The 20,076-nt window shown below is 38.5% G+C and overlaps 1 protein-coding gene across 3 annotated transcripts; it reads left to right on the top strand.

Moving 5' to 3' along the window:
- Positions 1-1,860: 1,860 nt before the first annotated feature.
- LOC139153226 (cubilin-like) lies at positions 1,861-18,952 on the top strand. Of its 3 annotated transcripts, XR_011556770.1 has the most exons (8): positions 1,861-2,020; positions 3,981-4,110; positions 7,991-8,083; positions 9,496-9,534; positions 9,640-9,741; positions 11,795-11,898; positions 15,412-15,491; positions 18,754-18,799. XR_011556770.1 is itself a non-coding variant. In XM_070726887.1 (7 exons), exons 1-7 carry the CDS (start codon positions 1,902-1,904, stop codon positions 18,911-18,913), a joined length of 747 nt encoding a protein of 248 aa, XP_070582988.1. In that variant the 5' UTR covers positions 1,861-1,901; the 3' UTR covers positions 18,914-18,952. The 3 variants fall into 3 exon arrangements, 2 of the variants coding, with proteins under 2 accessions (XP_070582988.1, XP_070582989.1); XM_070726887.1 differs by lacking the exon at positions 15,412-15,491 and having other exon boundaries at positions 18,754-18,952; XM_070726888.1 differs by lacking the exons at positions 11,795-11,898; positions 15,412-15,491 and having other exon boundaries at positions 18,754-18,874.
- Positions 18,953-20,076: the final 1,124 nt, after the last annotated feature.

Genomic DNA, 20,076 nt, shown 5'->3' with positions numbered 1-20,076 from the left:
GACCTCATGGTCCATCTAGTCTGCCCTTATACTATTTCCTGTATTTTATCTTACAATGGATATATGTTTATATCAGGCATGTTTAAATTCAGTTACTGTGGATTTACCAAACACGTCTGCTGGAAGTTTGTTCCAAGGATCTACTACTCTTTCAGTAAAATAATATTTTGTCACATTGCTTTTGATCTTTCCCCCAACTAATTTCAGATTGTGTCTCCTTGTTCTTGTGTTCACTTTCCTATTAAAAACACTTCCCTCCTGGACCTTATTTAACCCTTTAACATATTTAAATGTTTCGATCATGTCCCCCCTTTTCCTTCTGTCCTCCAGACTACAGATTGAGTTCATTAAGTCTTTCCTGATACGTTTTATGCTTAAGACCTTCCACCATTCTTGTAGCCCGTCTTTGGACCCGTTCAATTTTGTCAATATCTTTTTGTAGGTGAGGTCTCCAGAACTGAACATAGTATTCCAAATGTGGTCTCATCAGCGCTCTTTATAAGGGGATCACAATCTCCCTCTTCCTGCTTATTATACCTCTAGCTATGCAGCCAAGCATCCCACTTGCTTTTCCTACCGCCCGACCACACTGCTCACCCATTTTGAGACTGTCAGAAATCACTACCCCTAAATCCTTCTCTTCTGAAGTTTTTGCTAACACAGAACTGCCAATACAATACTCCGATTGAGGATTCCTTTTCCCCAAGTGCATTATTTTACATTTGGAAACATTAAACTGCAGTTTCCATTGCTTTGACCATTTATCTAGTAACGCTAAATCATTTACCATATTACAGACCCCTCCAGGAATATCAACCCTATTACACACTTTAGAGTCATCGGCAAATAGGCAAACCTTCCCTACCAAACCTTCCCCTATGTCACTCACAAACATATTAAAAAGAATAGGACCCAGAACAGACCCTTGTGGCACACCGCTTGTAACCTGTCTGTGCTCAGAATACTCGCCATTAACAATAACTCTCTGATGTCTACGCTTCAGCCAGCTTGAAATCCACGGAACTATCCACTGAATTATAATGCTAAAAATGTATTTGAGAGACATGAGAGACATTTGAGGGACATGAAGAAAATAGTGAAAAAGATCTACCATCCCTTAGAAAAAGAGGGGGGGGGGTGAGAAACATTTTCTTTCCTGATTTTTCACAGAGCAAAAGAAAGGGAGAAATACTTTCAATCTTGTAAAATTCTATTAATGTAACCTGTCAATAAACGTAGAGTGAGTACCTGGATGTGCTTGTCTAAACCAGCTCAAAGGATTAATATGAATTCTAATAATAGCTCAGTTTTATTCAAATTCCTGCCTCCTGAGCTGTGTTTGCCAAAGACAATCATTCATAGATATTGATTGAAAATGATTAATAAATTTTAAGTATTCTGTCTATCATTTAGTTTCTTATTATGATTAATACCCCATTATATTCATATATAAAACCTCCTCTTTTTAATCAGGAATGATGCTGATGAACCTAAGTGACTTTCCACTGAATATCATAAACATGAGGCAGGTACAAATTAGATAAATCTAAGCTGTATTCTCAAGAGAAAATATGTGTATATGCATTACACCATTAGAAAATAAGAACCAATATTTCAGTATCTGCGCAAGAGAAGTCTTGGAAAACTGTTGATTTACTTTTAAATATTAATTGCAAATATGATCTATAGATTGTACTTTATAGCAAATCCCTTTATAGCAAATAAATCACCTCTAGCATTCCTAACTAAGAAAGAGGAAATAAAGTGCTGAATAAGCATCTTTATGAATACACAAAGACATTTTCAAGAGCAAAGTACATCTGACATAGGATTAATCCTTGAATATAATACAGATTTCACTTCAACTGACTGCACAAGTCCAGGAAAGCTGGAAGTGAGTGATGGAGTGCTTAAGCTTTCTTCCTTGGATCCTAGTGACATTATTGATATTTTTTGGGGGAAACTATGGATCAGATTCTGATGGAAAAAATAGACCCAGAAGGAACATTAATCAGGCACAGTGAGTACCATTCTTGACATTTTAATTACAACTTTCTTGAATTCATATAGATACAGAAAAAAGTTGTCACAGTTGTCATAGCCTGGGGGCAAAATTTTGGACACACAATAAATTTATCAGAATGGGAAAAAATATGGACAGTTAACTACAAAATAATGCTCTCAATCCCATACAGAGAGAATATTTACAAGATGTTCTACAGGTGGCATCTTCCCCCAGCTCGTCTGTCTAAAATGTACCCTAAACTTTCCCCCACTTGCCGGAAGTGCCGGAAAAAACCGGGCACCTATTATCACATGTGGTGGACGTGTCCATCACCCAAACAATTCTGGGGGGAAATTAGAAATATGATAGAAGGAATCATAGGAAAGGAAATACAGTGATCCCCCGTTTATTGCGTCCCCGACCATTGCGAACAGGGTAATTTGCGATTTTTGAACCCGGAAGTCAAAACACCATCTGCGCATGTGTGCCCTTTTTTTCTATGGGTACGCATGCGTAGATGGCGCCGGGCAGATCAGCTGCTGGGCGGCTTCCCTGGGTCTTCCCCCTCTTGCTGGCGGGAGGGCAAAGCCCCCCCAGCACCCACTCACCCGCCCTTCGCCCGGGAAGTTCGCCAGGAGTCAGCGGAGAACGGCGCGCCTGTTTTAAAACGATCGGAGCCGGCCGGCTCCGATCATTTTAAAACAGGCGCGCCGTTCTCCGCTGACTCCTAAAGCGGGGAAGTTCGCCAGGAGTCAGCGGAGAACGGCGCGCCTGTTTTAAAACGATCGGAGCCGGCCGGCTCCGATCGTTTTAAAACAGGCGCGGCGTTCTCCGCTGACTCCTAAAGCGGGGAAGTTCGCCAGGAGTCAGCGGAGAACGGCGCGCCTGTTTTAAAACGATCGGAGCCGGCCTGGGGGATCGGAGCCGGCCTGGGGGGGCTTTCCCTTTCAGGGCGGGTGAGCGGCGGGCGCGGCAGCAGCGAGGAGTTTGCGTGGGCGGCGGGGAAACCCCAATCTTCGGCTCCTCGCTGCTGGGAAGTAAAAACACCATCTGCGCATGCGCAGATGGTGTTTTTACTTCCGCAGCGCTACTTCGCGAAAACCCGCTCGTTGCGGGGGGTCCTGGAACGGAACCCTCGCAACGATCGGGGGATCACTGTACTTATAAGACCAGAATTGTTCTTACTTGGAATATTTAGGCAACATTTTTCAAAGAACGACAGACACGTAATACTGCATATTACAACAGTGGCCAGAATTATATATGCTCAATGCTGGAAAGAGGAACTCACACCAAAGATATATAATGTGATAACTAAAATATACCAGGTAGTTGAAATGACTAAATTGACTTACGAACTACAAGATAAGGACATGGAGGACTTTCACAAAAGCTGGGATAGATGGTATATCTGAGTTGCAAAAAATAAAATAAAATAAAATGAAATGAAAAGAAATTAGGAACCCCAAATCCAAATTTAGAGGCAATAAATTTAAATATCATCAACAAATACTAACAAATTATAGCACCATTATACCATTGAAGAAAAAAGGATATATGATTGATATAATGATAAGGAGATTATAAGATTGTACTTATGTATTAAATGTATAACAATTGTAAAAAGGAAGATTTTCCTTTGTAAGTTAGACGTAAGCTGCACATAAATCACACTACTCTTCGAGTAGTGTCAATTGTAAATAATGATACCAAATATGTTATATATAAAGCAGAATGCTTTATTTCTTTTCTTTTTCTCATCTTCTTTTCCTCTTCCCCTTTTTTTTCTCTCCTTTTTTCATATTTGTTTTATGTGTACATATCGTCAATATGTTGTCTTTTGTTGTGTAATTTTAATGTAAATATTTAATAAAACTTTTTTCAAGAAAAAAGAAAAAAGTTGTCACAGGAATAAAAGAAATTATGTAGCTTCATTAAAGTTCTTTGCAATGTGTTCTTCCCTTTGACATAACAGGCCTCGTATGTCGTCTGAAGAGGGCAATTTAGTCTTCCACACTGGCTCTGCCAAGAATATTGAGTTCAGGACTGGATCCCAGGGCAGAATAAAACTTAATGAAGAAGACCTTGCTGATGTTTTCAGTCAGGTAATGATTTATTTATTTTATTTATTTATTTATTTTGTCCAATACATAATACACATTGGAGAGAAAGATATGTAATAATATAAGTAAAGAAAAGAATAGAAGAAAAGATATAAAAGTATAGGTGAACATATTTGAAAGGAAGAAAAGATAAATGAGATAAGGAGAGACAATTGGACAGGGGACGGAAGGCACAATGGTGCACTTATGCACGCCCCTTAACTTTGGATTTGTTGTTTACTATCTAAATGCAATTCTTCAATAATGCTCAAAGGGAATTCAGAAACTCAGATTTAAATATGTTGACATATGTGCTGATTCATATACATTCTGATCAGGCATTGGTTCCTTCCGGTTCACACCACTTTGCCCAAACCAGTGGTGACCCACTAGTGACATCACAATGACATTACTGAACTGGATCGGTTGGCGCCAGTCAATGGGCACCGCATCTTTTTTATTTATTTTTTCTTCTGAACATGTGCAGAAGCTGGGTTTCTGGCACTGTGCATGTGGTCGCCATCTTGTTTTCAGCTTTCTTTTAAAAATATTTTTAAATTTAATTTTTTAAATTTAAATTTTTATTTTATTTTTCTTCTGAGCATTTGCAGAAGCCAAGTTTGCGGCACTGTGCATGAGGTCATCATCTTGAGGAAGCAAACCAGCAGCAATATAAATTATAACCTACTCTTGCTTGGGTCCTCTCAATTTTTCAGTCCCAGAAAGCTGCCCTTCCCCTATTTTTCAGCCATGCACTATTTTATGTCCTTCCCTCCTTCCCATTTTTATTTGGTTTTCATGTGACAACCCTGAAGAAATGACACAACTACAATATAAAGTATTTTTAAAGAAATGTTTAATCCGGTCCCAGATTAAATAATCCGGTCCAAACATAGGATAATCCATAGATTTTATTTATTCTTATAATTCCTAGGTTATTTCTATATATTATATTTTTGTAACACATATATAAAAAAGGAGTCCAGTGCATAACCAGGACAATTATTTCAGACATCATGTTATAACCTGCTATATATCAAAAGTTTCACTATATATATTATTGATAACTAAAGGTAATAGCTATAATAGGTACCAAACATGTAGGAATAGTAACATTTCCATTGGCAGTAAAATATATTGCTTACACCAATATATTGATTGCACAAGGCTTTATCATCAAGTGTCCTAATTATTTCAAATGATATCCTTCAAATTAGTTTTATTGTGCTTTGACTACACCATTACTTTTCTCTTTTGCTTATACTCACGTACCCTCAGATATGGCTACACAGGAGGCACACATGCCATAGGTTTGCCATTATGGACCTATACTCTCTCTCTCTCTCATGCAATGCAGCCTTTATGCATTTATTAGCCTTGATTGTTATTATTTTGGCAAGCAGCTACAATAATTTTGCATAGATTGCAAGACCAATCCGAGGCTCATGAAAACTCTACAGTTTGAGGAAAGGAGATCTTCTTTCACAATTCTTTTAGCACAAGCCTGTGATTGAAAATTGAAGGATTAAAGAATCATAGAAAGATTAAATAAGATTCTATAGTTTATTTTTACAGTCACTGTTAGTTTAATTATAAGCCTCTGCTATATCATCCAAAACAGCCTTATTATGTTTGGTTTTCGATCAACTATCTGGAGTTTTTTGTTTTTTAACTAATGGTGTTTAATACTAAAAAGCATGTTGTAAAAATTCCTGAATTGTTTGGCAAATCAGAAGTGCATTTATATCGAAATATAATAAATACTTATCCTAGTTTAGAAAAGATGTCAGCTACTTTAGAAAAGTCCCTACAGCTAGTAAAACTGCACAGGAAAATTCAAACTTTCCCCCTTCCCCCCTCCTCCTCCTTCTCCTCTTCCCGCACAACTGTTTGGATAAGTCCCCGCAGTTTCCTTGGCAAGTTTTTTCAGAAGTAGTTTATCTATGCCTCCTTCCAAGGCTCAAAAGAGAGTCAACCAGCTGGCTTTGTGTCCAAGATGTAATTAAAAATCCAGTTTCCGGGATTCTAGCCAAGTGATTTAAGCATTAGACCAATTGATTTAAGCATTACACCAATCTGTCTTTTGTTAGAATCCAGGAAGTTGTAGAATCTTCAGGGACTCTGCCCCGAAGGTTAAGTTACCCAAGAGCTTCTCAGGGTATATAATCTCTGTCTTAGCCAGCTTTAGTGTTATAACCCTCTCTCTCTCTCTCTCTCTCTCTCTGAGTCATACCCAGTGAAGGGCTACTAAAATTTTTACTACCACACTGTGGGCAGTGTTCCCTCTAATTTTTGGGGGGTGGGTGGGCGGAAAAGTATAGTGTCTGAGCGGCAGTCCCTTCGGGACTGGGCGGCACAAAAATAATAAATAAATAAATAAATAAACAAACAAAAAACCCACCCTGTTTTGCCTCAGAGAATTTCAAAATAAAATACTGTACTGTGTGTCTATAACAGTGAGCTCATAATAGGGCAACTCTATCAATATCAAAATGCCACTTAAATAGTTGAGCTAGTTTCAAACTAGATTTTGATTTTCTTTCTCTCTTCCTTACTCCCATTCTTTTTCTTTCTCTTTTCCTTCCTCTCTTTTTTCTATCTGTTTCTCTCTCTTCCTCTCTTCCTCTCTCTCTCCTTCCCTCTCACTCTTTCCCTCTCGGCTTCTGGGCAGGTTTGGAAAACTCTGAGTTGATGATGATTTTTAAGTGAGCGATTGCTCACTGCTCAGCTTAGAGGGAACTATGACTGTGGGCGTGGCTTATGCAGGACGCCCTGCATTTTCTTTCAACATCTTTCAGTGCAGATTGGGTGCTCTGGGGTGGAGCTCCATTTTCCCTACCCCACTGCGTTTCCCATCCCCCTCGGTCCATGCAGCAGCCCACCCCTGGTCATACCCAAATATTGTAACATAGGGGGATTTTGCAGAATTCTTTTCATTTGAACAAACACCTTAGGGAGTGGGGTAGAGTTTTAGCCCTCCTATTACTGATCAATGGAAGAATTCTACCTTTCATGCATTTGGCCAGTGAGACTTATATGTGTGTTGTTGTTAGTTACGAAATCGTGTCTGACCCATCATGACCCCATGGACACTGTTCCTCCAGACCTTCCTGTTCTCTACCAGCCTCTGGAGTCCATTTAAGTTCATGATGACTGGTTCAGTGACTCTATCCAGCCATGACATTATTTGTCATCCCATTCTTCTTTTCCCTCAACCTTTTCCAGAACTAGACTCTTCTCCAGTGAGCTCTTCCTTCTAATTTGGTGGCCAAACTATTCAAATTTCATCTTCAGGATCTGGCCTTCTGCCAGCTTGATGTCTCATCCATTTTTAACACATCATCATTTGGGCCTTTATTTATTTATTTATTCATTTATTCATTCATTCATTCATTCATTCATTCATTCATTCATTCATCCATTCGTTCAATTTTTATGCCGCCCTTCTCCTTAGACTCAGGGTGGCTTACAACATGTTAGCAATAGCACTTTTTAACAGAGCCAGCATATTGCCCCCACAATCTGGGTCCTCATTTTACCCACCTCGGAAGGATGGAAGGCTGAGTCAACCTTGAGCCGGTGGTGAGATCTGAACCGCTGACCTACAGATCTACAGTCAGCTTCAGTGGCCTGCAGTACAGCACTCTACCTGCTGCGCCACCCCGGCTCTATATGTGTCTGGCCTGGAAGTTAATGGTATTGGAGCATTGTTTGCAAATTCATCATTTGAAAGAAGACAGCAGAAGCAATTCCTAAAAACAGCAGGGTCTGTAAGAAACAGAGTCTCTTCCTGGACAAAGTTCTTTTTATTCACTGAAAATAATAGTTTGCTGCAATTTTTAAGCATTTGAGAATTGTTTATTCACTCTCTTTCTAAATATAGATCCAAAGGAATAAAGATGAAATTCTAGAACTAAAAAGACTTTCCAGCACACACCTAAATGTTTCTAGTGAGATCATCCAGCTTCAATCCCAGGTATTTTTTAATATCCTTTGCATATCATTTGTATGTTTTTGCCCCTCCCTGGTACAAAGCTGAAGGGATCAGATCCTGTGGCCTAGAGGTTAATTCAGAAGCTGCAGTAAGGGCATGGCTAGCTGATGAGGCCAGAACAAGGCTGAAATAGTGCTATCCTAGTCTTCCTTAATTTTAAAAAATTCAGCAAAAAACATGTGATATATATATATATATAATAATAATAATAATATATACACCATATATATATGGTGAATATATTATTCACCATAGTTGATTTATAAATAATAGAATCCATTTTTAACTACTACCAAATATGTATTGTTTGAATTAACTGTACATTTTGAAAAGGGAATAATGCATTACTTAATGGGTTGATGTCTTAACTATTGAACAATTGGATAGTGGATGGAATCAGTACCACTTTAAGAATACAGACACATAATGTAGATGCAGGAGTAGAATCTGAAGGGCAATGAAGTGTTACAAAGATTGCACAGCTTATCCTGGATTTCTAGAAAAGCTTATTTTGAAATAACAACACCTACAATTAATGCAGTAAAAGAAATGTTTCTTGAATGTATATATATATTTGTGTATGTGTATGTGTGTGGATGTGTACATACACACACATATACATGCTCATACACAAACATACACACATACACAAACACACACACTCACACACATACACACACACACACACACACACTACATTTTTCAGAGTATAAGATGCACCTTAGTTTTGGGGGAGGAAAAGAAAAAAAAATCGACCTAACAGCTAGCATTCATAGTCTGTTCAGCTTCAGCACAATATTTTATCCTCTGGTTAGGACGAAAAAGCCTTTTTCAGAGAGAGTAAGAATGAAAGCAAGCCTGCAAAGACTTAGGGCAGGAAAAACTGCTTTGGAGGGAGTAGGAATTAAAAAAAATATGCAGCAAGGAAGATCGTTAGCACCTCATTAGAGCTGAAAGAGGGAGTAGGAATGAAAATATGCCTGCAAAGACTTAGGGCTGGAAAAAAACCTTCTTCAGGGGGAATAGGAAGCCAGGAAGATCGTTAACACCAAGTTAAGGCTGGGAAAAAAGCTTTTAAAAAGTTATATTCAAAGTATAAGATGTACCCAATTCTTCAGCCTCTTGTACTCGGTATATTAAATACTGTACTAAAATTCTCAAAGTAGATTCTGCTGAAATAGTATCCTAAATCAGTTAGAATTAAATTCACCTGAAATCTGCAAACATTCATAAAATTCAATAAATGTAACATAGAAAATTTGCATTTTATTTTTAAAAAAGGTTTGTGCTATAGAATGTTGTAGCTGTTTTATTAAAATTATGAAATTGGACAGAACAGAGTAAGATACGATAGTGACAACAAATATATTTATGCCATTCTTTTTCTGCTGTAGATTGTGAATATTGAAGACCGACTTCGTAGTCTTGAAACTGTGAGTAACATGATGTACACATCTTATGTACTTTAGAGTTAATTAATTGCCAGAAGTAATAATGCTGAAAGAATGACTTCATTTTTGCTTTATATTTTGTTCCAGACATTCTTTAAAAACTCCTGTAATAACAACCCATGCCAGAATTCTGGAACCTGCATAAATCTACTCGATGCTTTCTTTTGCATTTGTCCCAACAATTGGCAGGTAAGATTCTTAGTATTGCAATTTTTAAAATGCACTTTACAACAGCACTTTGCACTATACAAGAGTCAGTGGAGGCAGCACTTCTATTATCCAGGTTGTGAAATTCCGTTGTTCTTGTAGCCAGCTTGTGCATTCTGCCCTTGATCTCAGGCATAATTTGTCTTGGTCCTGACCAATCACCATATACTGTAAGTTAGACTCCATAATTCTTTCTCCAGATTTTTAAGCTGACGTCTTTCTAGTCACCTGCATTTGAGGTCTTTCTCTTGGAGATGCCAGGAGTTGAAGTGGAATTTTTGGCATGCAAATTTGTATTCTGCTATTGCATTCCATAACCTTTCCTTGCATTTAATACCTGTCAGCAGAAAATCTGATTATTTTGAAAAGTGCTGTATACCAAAGGATGTCAGAAGGGAACTACTTAGTAATGGAATTCGTAGGTATTGAAAATGCATATGCTAGCCAGCTCAAGAATGATGCTTAGTTGAAAAATATATAAAAGAGGGTGGTTTAGACATGGGAAATGGGAGGAGGGAGCAGAAATTATCAATCTCCCCAGCTACAAAATTACAGTTTAATTCATGCAGACAAACCTTTAAAAAAGAGGTACATAGTACCTCTATGTACGAACACCTCTACTGACAAACCTTTCGAGATACGAACCAGGTGTTCAAGATTTTTTTGCCTCTTCTCATGAACCGTTTTCTACTTATGAACCTTCGCAGCGGGCAAGAAGAGATTTTCAGCGAAATCAGGGGGCAAAAGCGAGCGGAGTGGAGGAAGCAGCTGGCGAGCGGGCAAAGTGGCAGCGAGATGGGGTGGCTCCGGAGAGCTCCTCAGATGCTCCGATCTCGCTGAAAATCCCTTCTTGTCCGCTGCCTCCTTTGCTCCACTCTCTTTTGTCCCCCGATTTAGATGAAAATCTCCTCTCATCCACTGCTTCCTCTACTCTGCTCACTTTTGTCCCCCGATCTGGATGAAAATCCCCTCTCACCCGCCACTTCCTCCGCTTGCCGCTTTTTTTTTTAAGCCTTAAAGTTTGGGATTTTCCTAGTGGGTTTTCACGCATTACTCACTTTTACATTGATTCCTATGGGAAAAATTGCTTCTACTTAGGAACGTTTCTACTTAAGAATCTGATCACGGAACAAATTAAGTTCGTAAGTAGAGGTATCACTGTATATTTATTTATTTATTAGTTCAATTTCTATGCCACCTTTCCCTGAGTTTCAGGGCAACTTATATATATATAAGCACATATATAACAAAAGCACCAGCCTGAAGATGACAAGTGGGACCTCGTCGAAATGTCGCCAGGAATCTCTGAAACTTACACAGGAAGAAACCCGAATATGCTAAGACCTTCATACCTGTACCCGTGAAAATCTATGAAAACAAATATATATATGTCATCTAATATTACAAATATTACACACAAATTTCCCTATATATAGTATGTTTTTCAGTATAATGTATATTTTGTGTGTGTGTGTATATGGTATTAATTTTTGGGGCTAATTGTATTTGGGCTGATTTTCAAAAGAGCTCTATGTTTTTTTATAGTGTTCCTATGCATTGAATTAAATGAAAATGCAATATACTTAAATGAACAAGGAAGGTGCAGCCACAAAACCAAGTTTTGTTTTACTGTTTATAAAGGAAGCATTACAGTGGGAAAGTTAGATACTCTATACCAGTGTTTCCCAATCTTGGCAATTTGAAGATATCTGGACTTCAGCTCCCAGAATTCCCCAGCCAGCATTCGCTGGCTGGGGAATTCTGGGAGTTGAAGTCCAAATATCTTCAAGTTGCCAAGGTTGGGAAACACTGTTCTATACCAGTCTTTTTTCACTTTGACAGCTTTAAAATATGTGGATTTTGACTGCCAGAATTCTGCTGGCTGGAGAATTCTTTGAGATGAAATTCACACATCAAATTTGCCAAGATTGAAAAACATTACTTTGTGCCTTTTGAAATTTTATATCATATATTGGCTTGATGCACATGTTTTAATCACCGATTTACTTGGACAATAAAGTGCTTCTCTTTTCAGGGACCAGATTGTTCTATTGATGTTAATGAATGCCAGATTTATGAAGGAACATCCTTAGGTTGCCAGAATGGAGCAACATGTGTAAATAACCCAGGGAATTATAGGTAATTCTAATGATCTTATGAGCAGTCTTTTGTGTAGCACTTTTAAGTGTCACTTTTCTTTGAGAGAACATCTGTTCTAGTCAAGAGACAGATGGATAGGAAGATATACAATAGATAGATGCTTTTCTAGGCCCTTCATAGTAGGACAGGTTCATGTGGCAAATCCCAAACTATTTAATTTTACCTTTTCGCCTTATAGGTAGTTCTTGATTTATGACTGTAACTGAGATGGCAATTTTGAAAGACTGTCATAACTGTCACATGTGATTTTAAAACCTTTTTTTTTTGGCAGGTTTTAAAAGTGAATGCAATATTTATTAAGCAAACACCATAGTCATTAAGCAAACCCATTTTTTACTATGGGTTGGGGTATTTTTTGCTGGAAACCAGAAATTAACTTTTTTTTTCCCCAAAAGAAATGCTGCAAATCATGATCATAGAATACTAGCTGTACATTTTTGGCTTGATTTATAAATTCACTAGACTTTTCAAGAACTCAAAGTATGTATCACAACCCTGATACATAACATTAAAACAGAGGCCTAGACAAATACTGTACAACATGCACAGAGTTGGTGTCAGCAAATGACATTTTCCCATTTCAAACTACTGGGACAATTCATCATTGACCACCACCTTTGTACCAGGAGTGGGTTCTAACTTCCCTCACCCCGGTTTGCTTCTTCCCGTGCTGCATGGCTTCCCACCACACAAGTATGTCATGCTTTGCGTGAATACACATGCATGCGCAGTGATGAAAAACAAGATGGTGGCGGCTATGGACCTGCACCGACACAACCGGCTCCATAACATCATCACAGGCTTATTAATGATTCTATTGAACCAGTTAGAACCGGTAGGAACCCACCTGTGTTCTGTATTCCTTTAAGGATGTTTTAAGACAAGATTCAGAGACTTAGTCCTTATTTTCCCCAGTGCCCCTAACAAATTTGTAAGCAGTATCAAGAGGTAATGTTCACCATTCTGATATTTTCCTACCATATTGCAGAATCAATAACATGAAACACACCAGAAAGCTGGAACAACTATTTTCTTATATTTCCCAGAATAATTTTGAAGTAGATCCGCTAAACACTATCTAGAGACTAGGTCTGTATGATTGATCTATTGTGAGAAACAAAAAATACAGCAAGGTTCAGCAGTTTAGCCCTCCTGGGAATTCTGTCATTTCCTCCAAGTTATCTATGCTATGGCTCAGTAACAGAAGGGTCTCTCCTATTTGGAGAGACACAACTTCCCTTTCTTGGGAGGAATAGTAATGAATACGTGGGGTAAAAAACTCAGTGTATTCTGTATTGTATGTTTATAACAAATGTCACCATATCTCAGGGGTTGCCACAAAGAAGAAGGAGTCAACCTATTCTTCAAAGCCCTTCATGGCATTGGACCAGAATATCTCCGAGACCGCCTCCTGCCGCACGAATCCCAGCGACCGATTAGGTCCCACAGAGTGGGCCTTCTCCGGGTCCCGTCAACTAAACAATGTCGATTGGCGGGCCCCAGGGGAAGAGCCTTCTCTGTGGAGGCCCCGAATCTCTGGAACCAACTCCCCTCAGAGATTAGAACTGCCCCTACTCTCCCTGCCTTCCATAAACTCCTTAAAACCCACCTTTGCCGTCAGGCATGGGGGAACTGAAACACCTCCACCGGGCATGCACAATTTATGTATGGTATGTTTGTATGTGTGCTTGTTAGTATATTGGGGTTCTTTTTAAACTTTTTTAAATATTTAAATTTATTTGGATTTGTTACGATTTGTTATGCCTTGTTGTGAGCCGCCCCGAGTCCCTGGAGAGAGGCGGCATACAAATCTAAATAATAAAATAAATAAATAAATAAATAAATAAAGCACCTGAGGGTAGAACAAGAAGCAATGGGTGGAAACTAAACAAGAAGAGAAGTAACTTAGAACTAAGGAGAAAATTCCTGACAGTTAGAGCAATTAAATAGTGGGACAGCTTGCCTCCAGAAGTTGTGAATTGTTCAACACTCGAAGTTTACAAGAAGATGTTGGACAACCATTTGTCTGAAGAAGTGTAGGGCTTCCTGCCTAAACAGAGGGTTGGACTAGAAGACCTCCAAGGTCCCTTCCAACTCTGTTATTATTATTATTACGCGTGGCAGACTATGGATAGCCTTCGATTTAGCTCATTTAGTGACCATTCAAAATTACGACAGCACTGAAAAAAAGTAATTCATGACCGTTTTTTACATTTATGACCATTGCAGCATCTCCATGATCGTGTGATCAAAATTGAGGTCCTTGGCAATTGTGTCATATTTATGAAAGTTACATGACCTGGGGTCAAGTGATCACCTTTTGTAAACTTCCGACAAGCAAAGTCAATGGAGAAGCCAGATTCACTTAACTACTATGTTACCACAATGATTCACATAACAACTGTAACAAAAAAGTTGTAAAATGGGTCAAAACTCACTTAACACATATCTCACTTAGCAACAGATATTTTGGATTTAGTTGTGGCTGTAAGTCAAGAACAACCTATATAGGTTGCAAAACAAAAAAGAAATTCAACTCTTCAGCAATAAATAGATGTTCTCTCTTTATCTTCTCAGCCCTGCCCATTATTTTCCAGAAAAACATTTGATTTATCCTTTTTTCTCAGGCAGTTCACCAAAATCTGGTCGAGATCTTGTTCATTAATCATGATTCATTGGGTTTGAGTTTTGATTTAAAAAGAGACTGGTTTATATAACTCCCTAACAAAAGCTTTTCAGTGAAAACCATTTTTTTGCTTGACATAGGAAAATAATACTAAACAATAGCTTTTAAAGTAATTTATCTTTGCAAATACCAAACGGACATTTGTTTTGTTTTAGAAAATTTTGTCATAGCTTAAAAGTTTGTTAAATGAAGACAAATTTAGATCAACATATACTTAGAGATTTTTTGGGGAGGGTGTTATTCAAAAATTAAAATCTTTATAATAAGAAAACTATAGAACTGAATAAAATATGAATAATAAAACCATGTGAGTGTCGATGTAAGTGCTTCTCTCTCTGTGTGTCTCTCTTTCTCTGTCTCTTTCTCACAGAGAGAATACAAAGTAAGTAAATGATCTTATCAGTTGATCAACCTCAACTTCTTTTATTGCTGTACTCTAGAGCAATAAAAGATGATGATGCCAATGAATTGGTAGGATAATAAACTTGCTCTGTATTCTCTCAGGGTGAGAAAGAGAGTGGCAGACAGAGAGGGAGGGAGAGAGAATGAGAGAGACAGAGGCAGACTCTCACACTGAGAGAAGCTGGAGCCAAACATTATTAAAGCCTGAAGCCTCATTTTTTTTCCTCATTCTTTTCTTCCATCCCTTATTTTCTCCTTGTCACCTTCTCACAACCCAGGAAGAGCTTTTTTGCTGAATCAATTATTATTAGAGGCCTAAACTGACTTTTTCCAGAGGCTTTTGAAACTGGGTGAAGAATAACATGAAAGTTGGCCAAGGTTCACAAGTTCCTCTTTCTGTTTAGATAATTGTGTCAAAGCCCAAGCAGCTGGTCAAGATCAAGGAAGCAAGACTTCACTGAGTTATCTTTAATCCTACATTAGGGTAAATATCAAATCTTGGAAAATGTTCTAGGGTTTATTCATCCTCATTCATAGTAAGGTGAAGATTCTTTGAATGAAATAAAACACTTCTTTCCAGCCTTCCTATAGGTTGTGTTGCTGTTTATGAGATACCAGCTGACTTACTCACTGTCTCTTGATTATTCCTGCTCTCTTCAATTTATTTCACAGCCTCCCCATAATTTCTTATAAATTGAATCAAGATTCAAACTATTCTTACTATCAAAGTGAGTTTACTAAGGTTCTTCTACAGCCAACGTCTTATAATTTTAATCAGATTAGATCCAGCCTCTTTCTTCTGTGGTAGCAAAAGGTGAGACTATTCCTCATTGAATCTCAGCCTTCTCACCTCTGATAAGCAGGGGTAGGTTCAGACCAGCTTGGATCAGTTCGTCTGAACTGGTAGCAGCTCACTGGTGATGTCATACGATGACGTCACCAAACTTGATCAGTTGATGCTAGTCCGTAGATGCCGCCATCTTTTTTTTTTTTTTGAATTTTTGAAATTGTGCCACTTTTTGCTGTCCCCAAGCTTCAGGAGGTGAAAAACAGCCTAATGGGTCTACTGGATATCGGGAGGCTTTAGGGAGGCCTGTGTCCATGTGGAGGAGGGGCAGTGGGGTGTTTGTGTGTACACATGTGCAGAGCATTGCATTATGGGTGTGGGTACCCACATGCATGCTATTGTGCGCGCACACATTCTTTTGGCACCCTGACTGCAAAAGATTTACCATCATTGCTTTAGAACATGCAGAATAGATGATGTGATGATATTTTTAGTTTTAGTTTTACTTGAACGTATTTGAATATGTAATTTCTATATTGATGGCAGACTCCACCTTCTGTCCATCCCTCTTTTTGGTGATCATATATCATTATATGATATATCAATTCTTGTAGTGTTATTTTGTCATTGTTTATTTTACTCTATTATTATGCTTCTGTTTATGCTTCTTTCATTTTTCTTTCTTTTAATCACTATAAACATCATAGAGTAGCCCAGTGGCGATATAGCTGGCAAATACCCAAATATTAATAAATTTAACAAATCACATTTTTTTCTCATACAATCATATGAATATTCATATTATAAATTCATGTGAATTGGTCATCATCAGCCAATGTAATAAATCAATTCATCATTAAAAAGTCAATGAGATAAATTGCAAACTGTTTTGTACGAGGGAACTGATTAAATTATTTCCATTCAGTTTCACATACATTACCTCATAAGTCCATTCCATTCTGTTACGATATCAACTTGCATTTTAAATTCATTCTTCTGCGTTAAATCTTCAGATTTTTTTTAGATAAAATATGTAAAATTCTGTTTTTAAGCTAATAACTATGTTACAGTATTTGGAAACATAAAAACTGAAGGTAACTGTTTTCTGATTATTTAAAAGTAATAAAAGCCAAGACATTCCACTATATCTCTCTCCCCCCCCCCTCCAATTCATAAGAAATATCACATTCGAGCTGGGAAAACATGATTGTTTCTATCAAATAGGAATTTTCTCTAAGAATATAATGTTTCATTTCAAGGTGTAAAAATGAGGAACAGAAAGAAGACCGAGTCATCACGTTTAATGATGTGATGATTTGCTTAATGGCCACAATCCAAAACTGATCAACTGCTATAGTTAAGTCAGGAGTGGTCATGTAATGTTTCGCTATGCAATTGAATCATTTAGTGATAGAGTTATTGGCCCCAATAGTGAGTGGTAAGTGAGGATTATTTGTAATGTAGAGAAGCGATGGAGGAAGAGTAGGTCTGAATCTGATCGAACACTTGTAAGAGCTTTTATTAAGACTTACAAAGTGACGCTCAAGGCGGCAAGATGCGTGTACCATGCCGCCTTTATTGCATCAGCGGAATCCCGCCCGGCCGCTCTGTTTAGGGTGACCCGCTCCCTTCTTAACCAGGGGGGAGTTGGGGAGCCCTTGCAGAGCAGTGCCGAGGATTTTAATATGTTTTTTGCTGATAAAATCGCTCAGATCCAGGCCAACCTCGACTCCAATTGGAAAACAGAGTCGACTGACAACGAGTCAGTCAAGGTGACTGGGGCACGTACTTGTCCACCTGTCTGGGAAGAGTTTGATCTGGTGACACCTGATGAAGTGGACAAGGCCATTGGAGCTGTGAGTTCCGCCACCTGTTAACTGGATCCGTGTCTCTCCTGGTTGGTCTCGGCCAGCAGGGAGGTGACACGGAGCTGGGTCCAGGAGATTACCAACGCTTCCTTGGGGAGGGGAGTTTTTCCAACACGCTATAAAGAGGCGCTTGTGCGCCCCCTCCTCAAGAAGCCTTCCCTGGACCCAGTCGTACTTAATAACTATCGTCCAGTCTCCAGCCTTCCCTTTATGGGGAAGGTTGTTGAGAAGGTGGTGGCGCTCCAGCTCCAACGGTCCTTGGAAGAAGCCAATTATCTAGGTCCCCAGCAGTCTGGTTTCAGGCCCGGTTACAGCACGGAAACTGCTTTGGTCGCATTGATGGATGATTTCTGGCGGGCCCGGGACAGAGGTTTATCTTCTGTCCTGGTGCTCCTTGACCTCTCAGCGGCTTTTGATACCATCGACCATGGTATCCTTCTGCACCGGCTGGAGGGGTTGGGGGTGGGAGGCACTGTTCTTCAGTGGTTCTCCTCCTACCTCTCTGGTCGGTCGCAGTCGGTGTTAGTGGGGGGTCAGAGGTTGACTCCGAGGTCTCTCCCTTGTGGGGTGCCTCAGGGGTCGGTCCTCTCCCCCCTGCTATTTAATATCTACATGAAACCGCTGGGTGAGATCATCCAAGGGCATGGGGTGAGGTATCATCAGTACGCTGATGATATCCAGCTTTACATCTCCACCCCATGTCCAGTCAACGAAGCAGTGGAAGTGATGTGATTAGAACTGCCCCTACTCTCCCTGCCTTCCGTAAACTCCTTAAAACCCACCTTTGTCGTCAGGCATGAGGGAACTGAAACACCTCCCCCGGGCATGTACAATTTATGTATGGTATGTTTGAGTGTGTGTTTGTTAGCAAAATGGGGTTCTTTTAAATATTTTAAATTATATTTAGATTTGTTATAAATTGTTGTGTTATGCTGTGAGCCGCCCCGAGTCTGCGGAGAGGGGCGGCATACAAATCTAAATAATAAATAAAAATAAATAAATAAATAAAAATAAATGAATGTGAATAAAATCTTACATTGCACACATAAAATGAATATTTACATTTTTTATTTCGTTATTTTTTTCAAAAGTTGCATTTGTACACCAGAAACATACGGACAGTACTGCACTTCAAAATTTGATGATTGCCAAGGAAGATCCTTTCTTCTTTGTGGGCATGGAGCTTGTGTGGATGGAAACAGAGAACAGCTCCATCAGGTAAGCATCAGAGAAGCCTTGTATCAAGAGTAGTTACCTGCCAGGAATACTTTATTAGGAATTTGTGCAGTATGTGAGGAGTTGTACTCAATTATCCAAATAGCTTTTCCCAAAACTTTGAGATATACAGCAGTACAGTTGCTGTACTGTATATCCAATTTCCTGGATGTAAGTGTCATTTTTTCAATTGTCCTTTGAGTTCTACTGAAGATTCCATTATTTGTGGAATTTAATCAAAATTAACTTTAGCTAGCCTGGGAATAATAAAATTTTATTTATATGTATTTGGTTGAACATTTAGCAGCAACATTTTCTTAGAATGCTGTGGTCAGCATCCTTCATCAACCTAAAAAAAACTGGAAGTGGAAGAGGGAATCTTCAGCGAAGAAGTTATCCATTGGCAGAAGGTATCTCTGCCTGATTGCGGAGGATATCTGTCTTCTCTCAGCATGAGGATGGATATGTGTTATCACATTTTGGCTTTATTTAAAAATTCCCCTGATTTTCCTAGTAGCATTTAAGGAAAGTTACGCAGATTGTTAGAGGAAAGAGGTGACAGGAAATTTTACTTTCATAAATTGTCTTCCATAGGCTACTATCTTGCTGTGTAAAAGATTTCGCAGATCTCACTATATTTTAGCAATGTTTTATATGCATATTTTCTTATTCATTCAACATTTCCCATGTTTTTAATTGCTACAAAAGGAACATCAATCATACTTCATTTAAAAGGTATGTCTCCAAAATGCTTTGAGCTCTTTACTAGCAATATCTTACTAGTTCCTGTAATAGCTATAGTTGCCATTTTGCAACAAAGGTGATTTTAAATAATATCAATATACTATTTGCTGTGTATTAGAATATAGACTTCATCTACTTATGTTTAAATCAGGAACCCATTTTATAGCCTGCAAGTTTGTGAGTGAGGAACTTTTATTAACCCGCTTCTTCAGATTATAATTACATGGTTTGACAAAAATAAATCAGCTAATGTTCAGATTGGTGTGTTTCTTTCTGCAGGTTTGAGATATATTTGTTTGAACCTCTGTTTAGGTTCATTTCGTGATTACCCATCATTTTCTACCTTTTTCAGAGAAAATTATGGGTTTTCTTTTTATGACACGATAACAATACCTTTCACCGTGTGTAGCATTAAGGTTTAATTGTTAGAGGGAGGAACAGAAAACCTGGGGAAA

This window comes from Erythrolamprus reginae, chromosome Z, assembly GCF_031021105.1.
Source record: "Erythrolamprus reginae isolate rEryReg1 chromosome Z, rEryReg1.hap1, whole genome shotgun sequence".
Lineage (NCBI taxonomy): Eukaryota > Metazoa > Chordata > Lepidosauria > Squamata > Dipsadidae > Erythrolamprus > Erythrolamprus reginae.
This window is presented reverse-complemented; position numbering and strand designations above follow the sequence as displayed.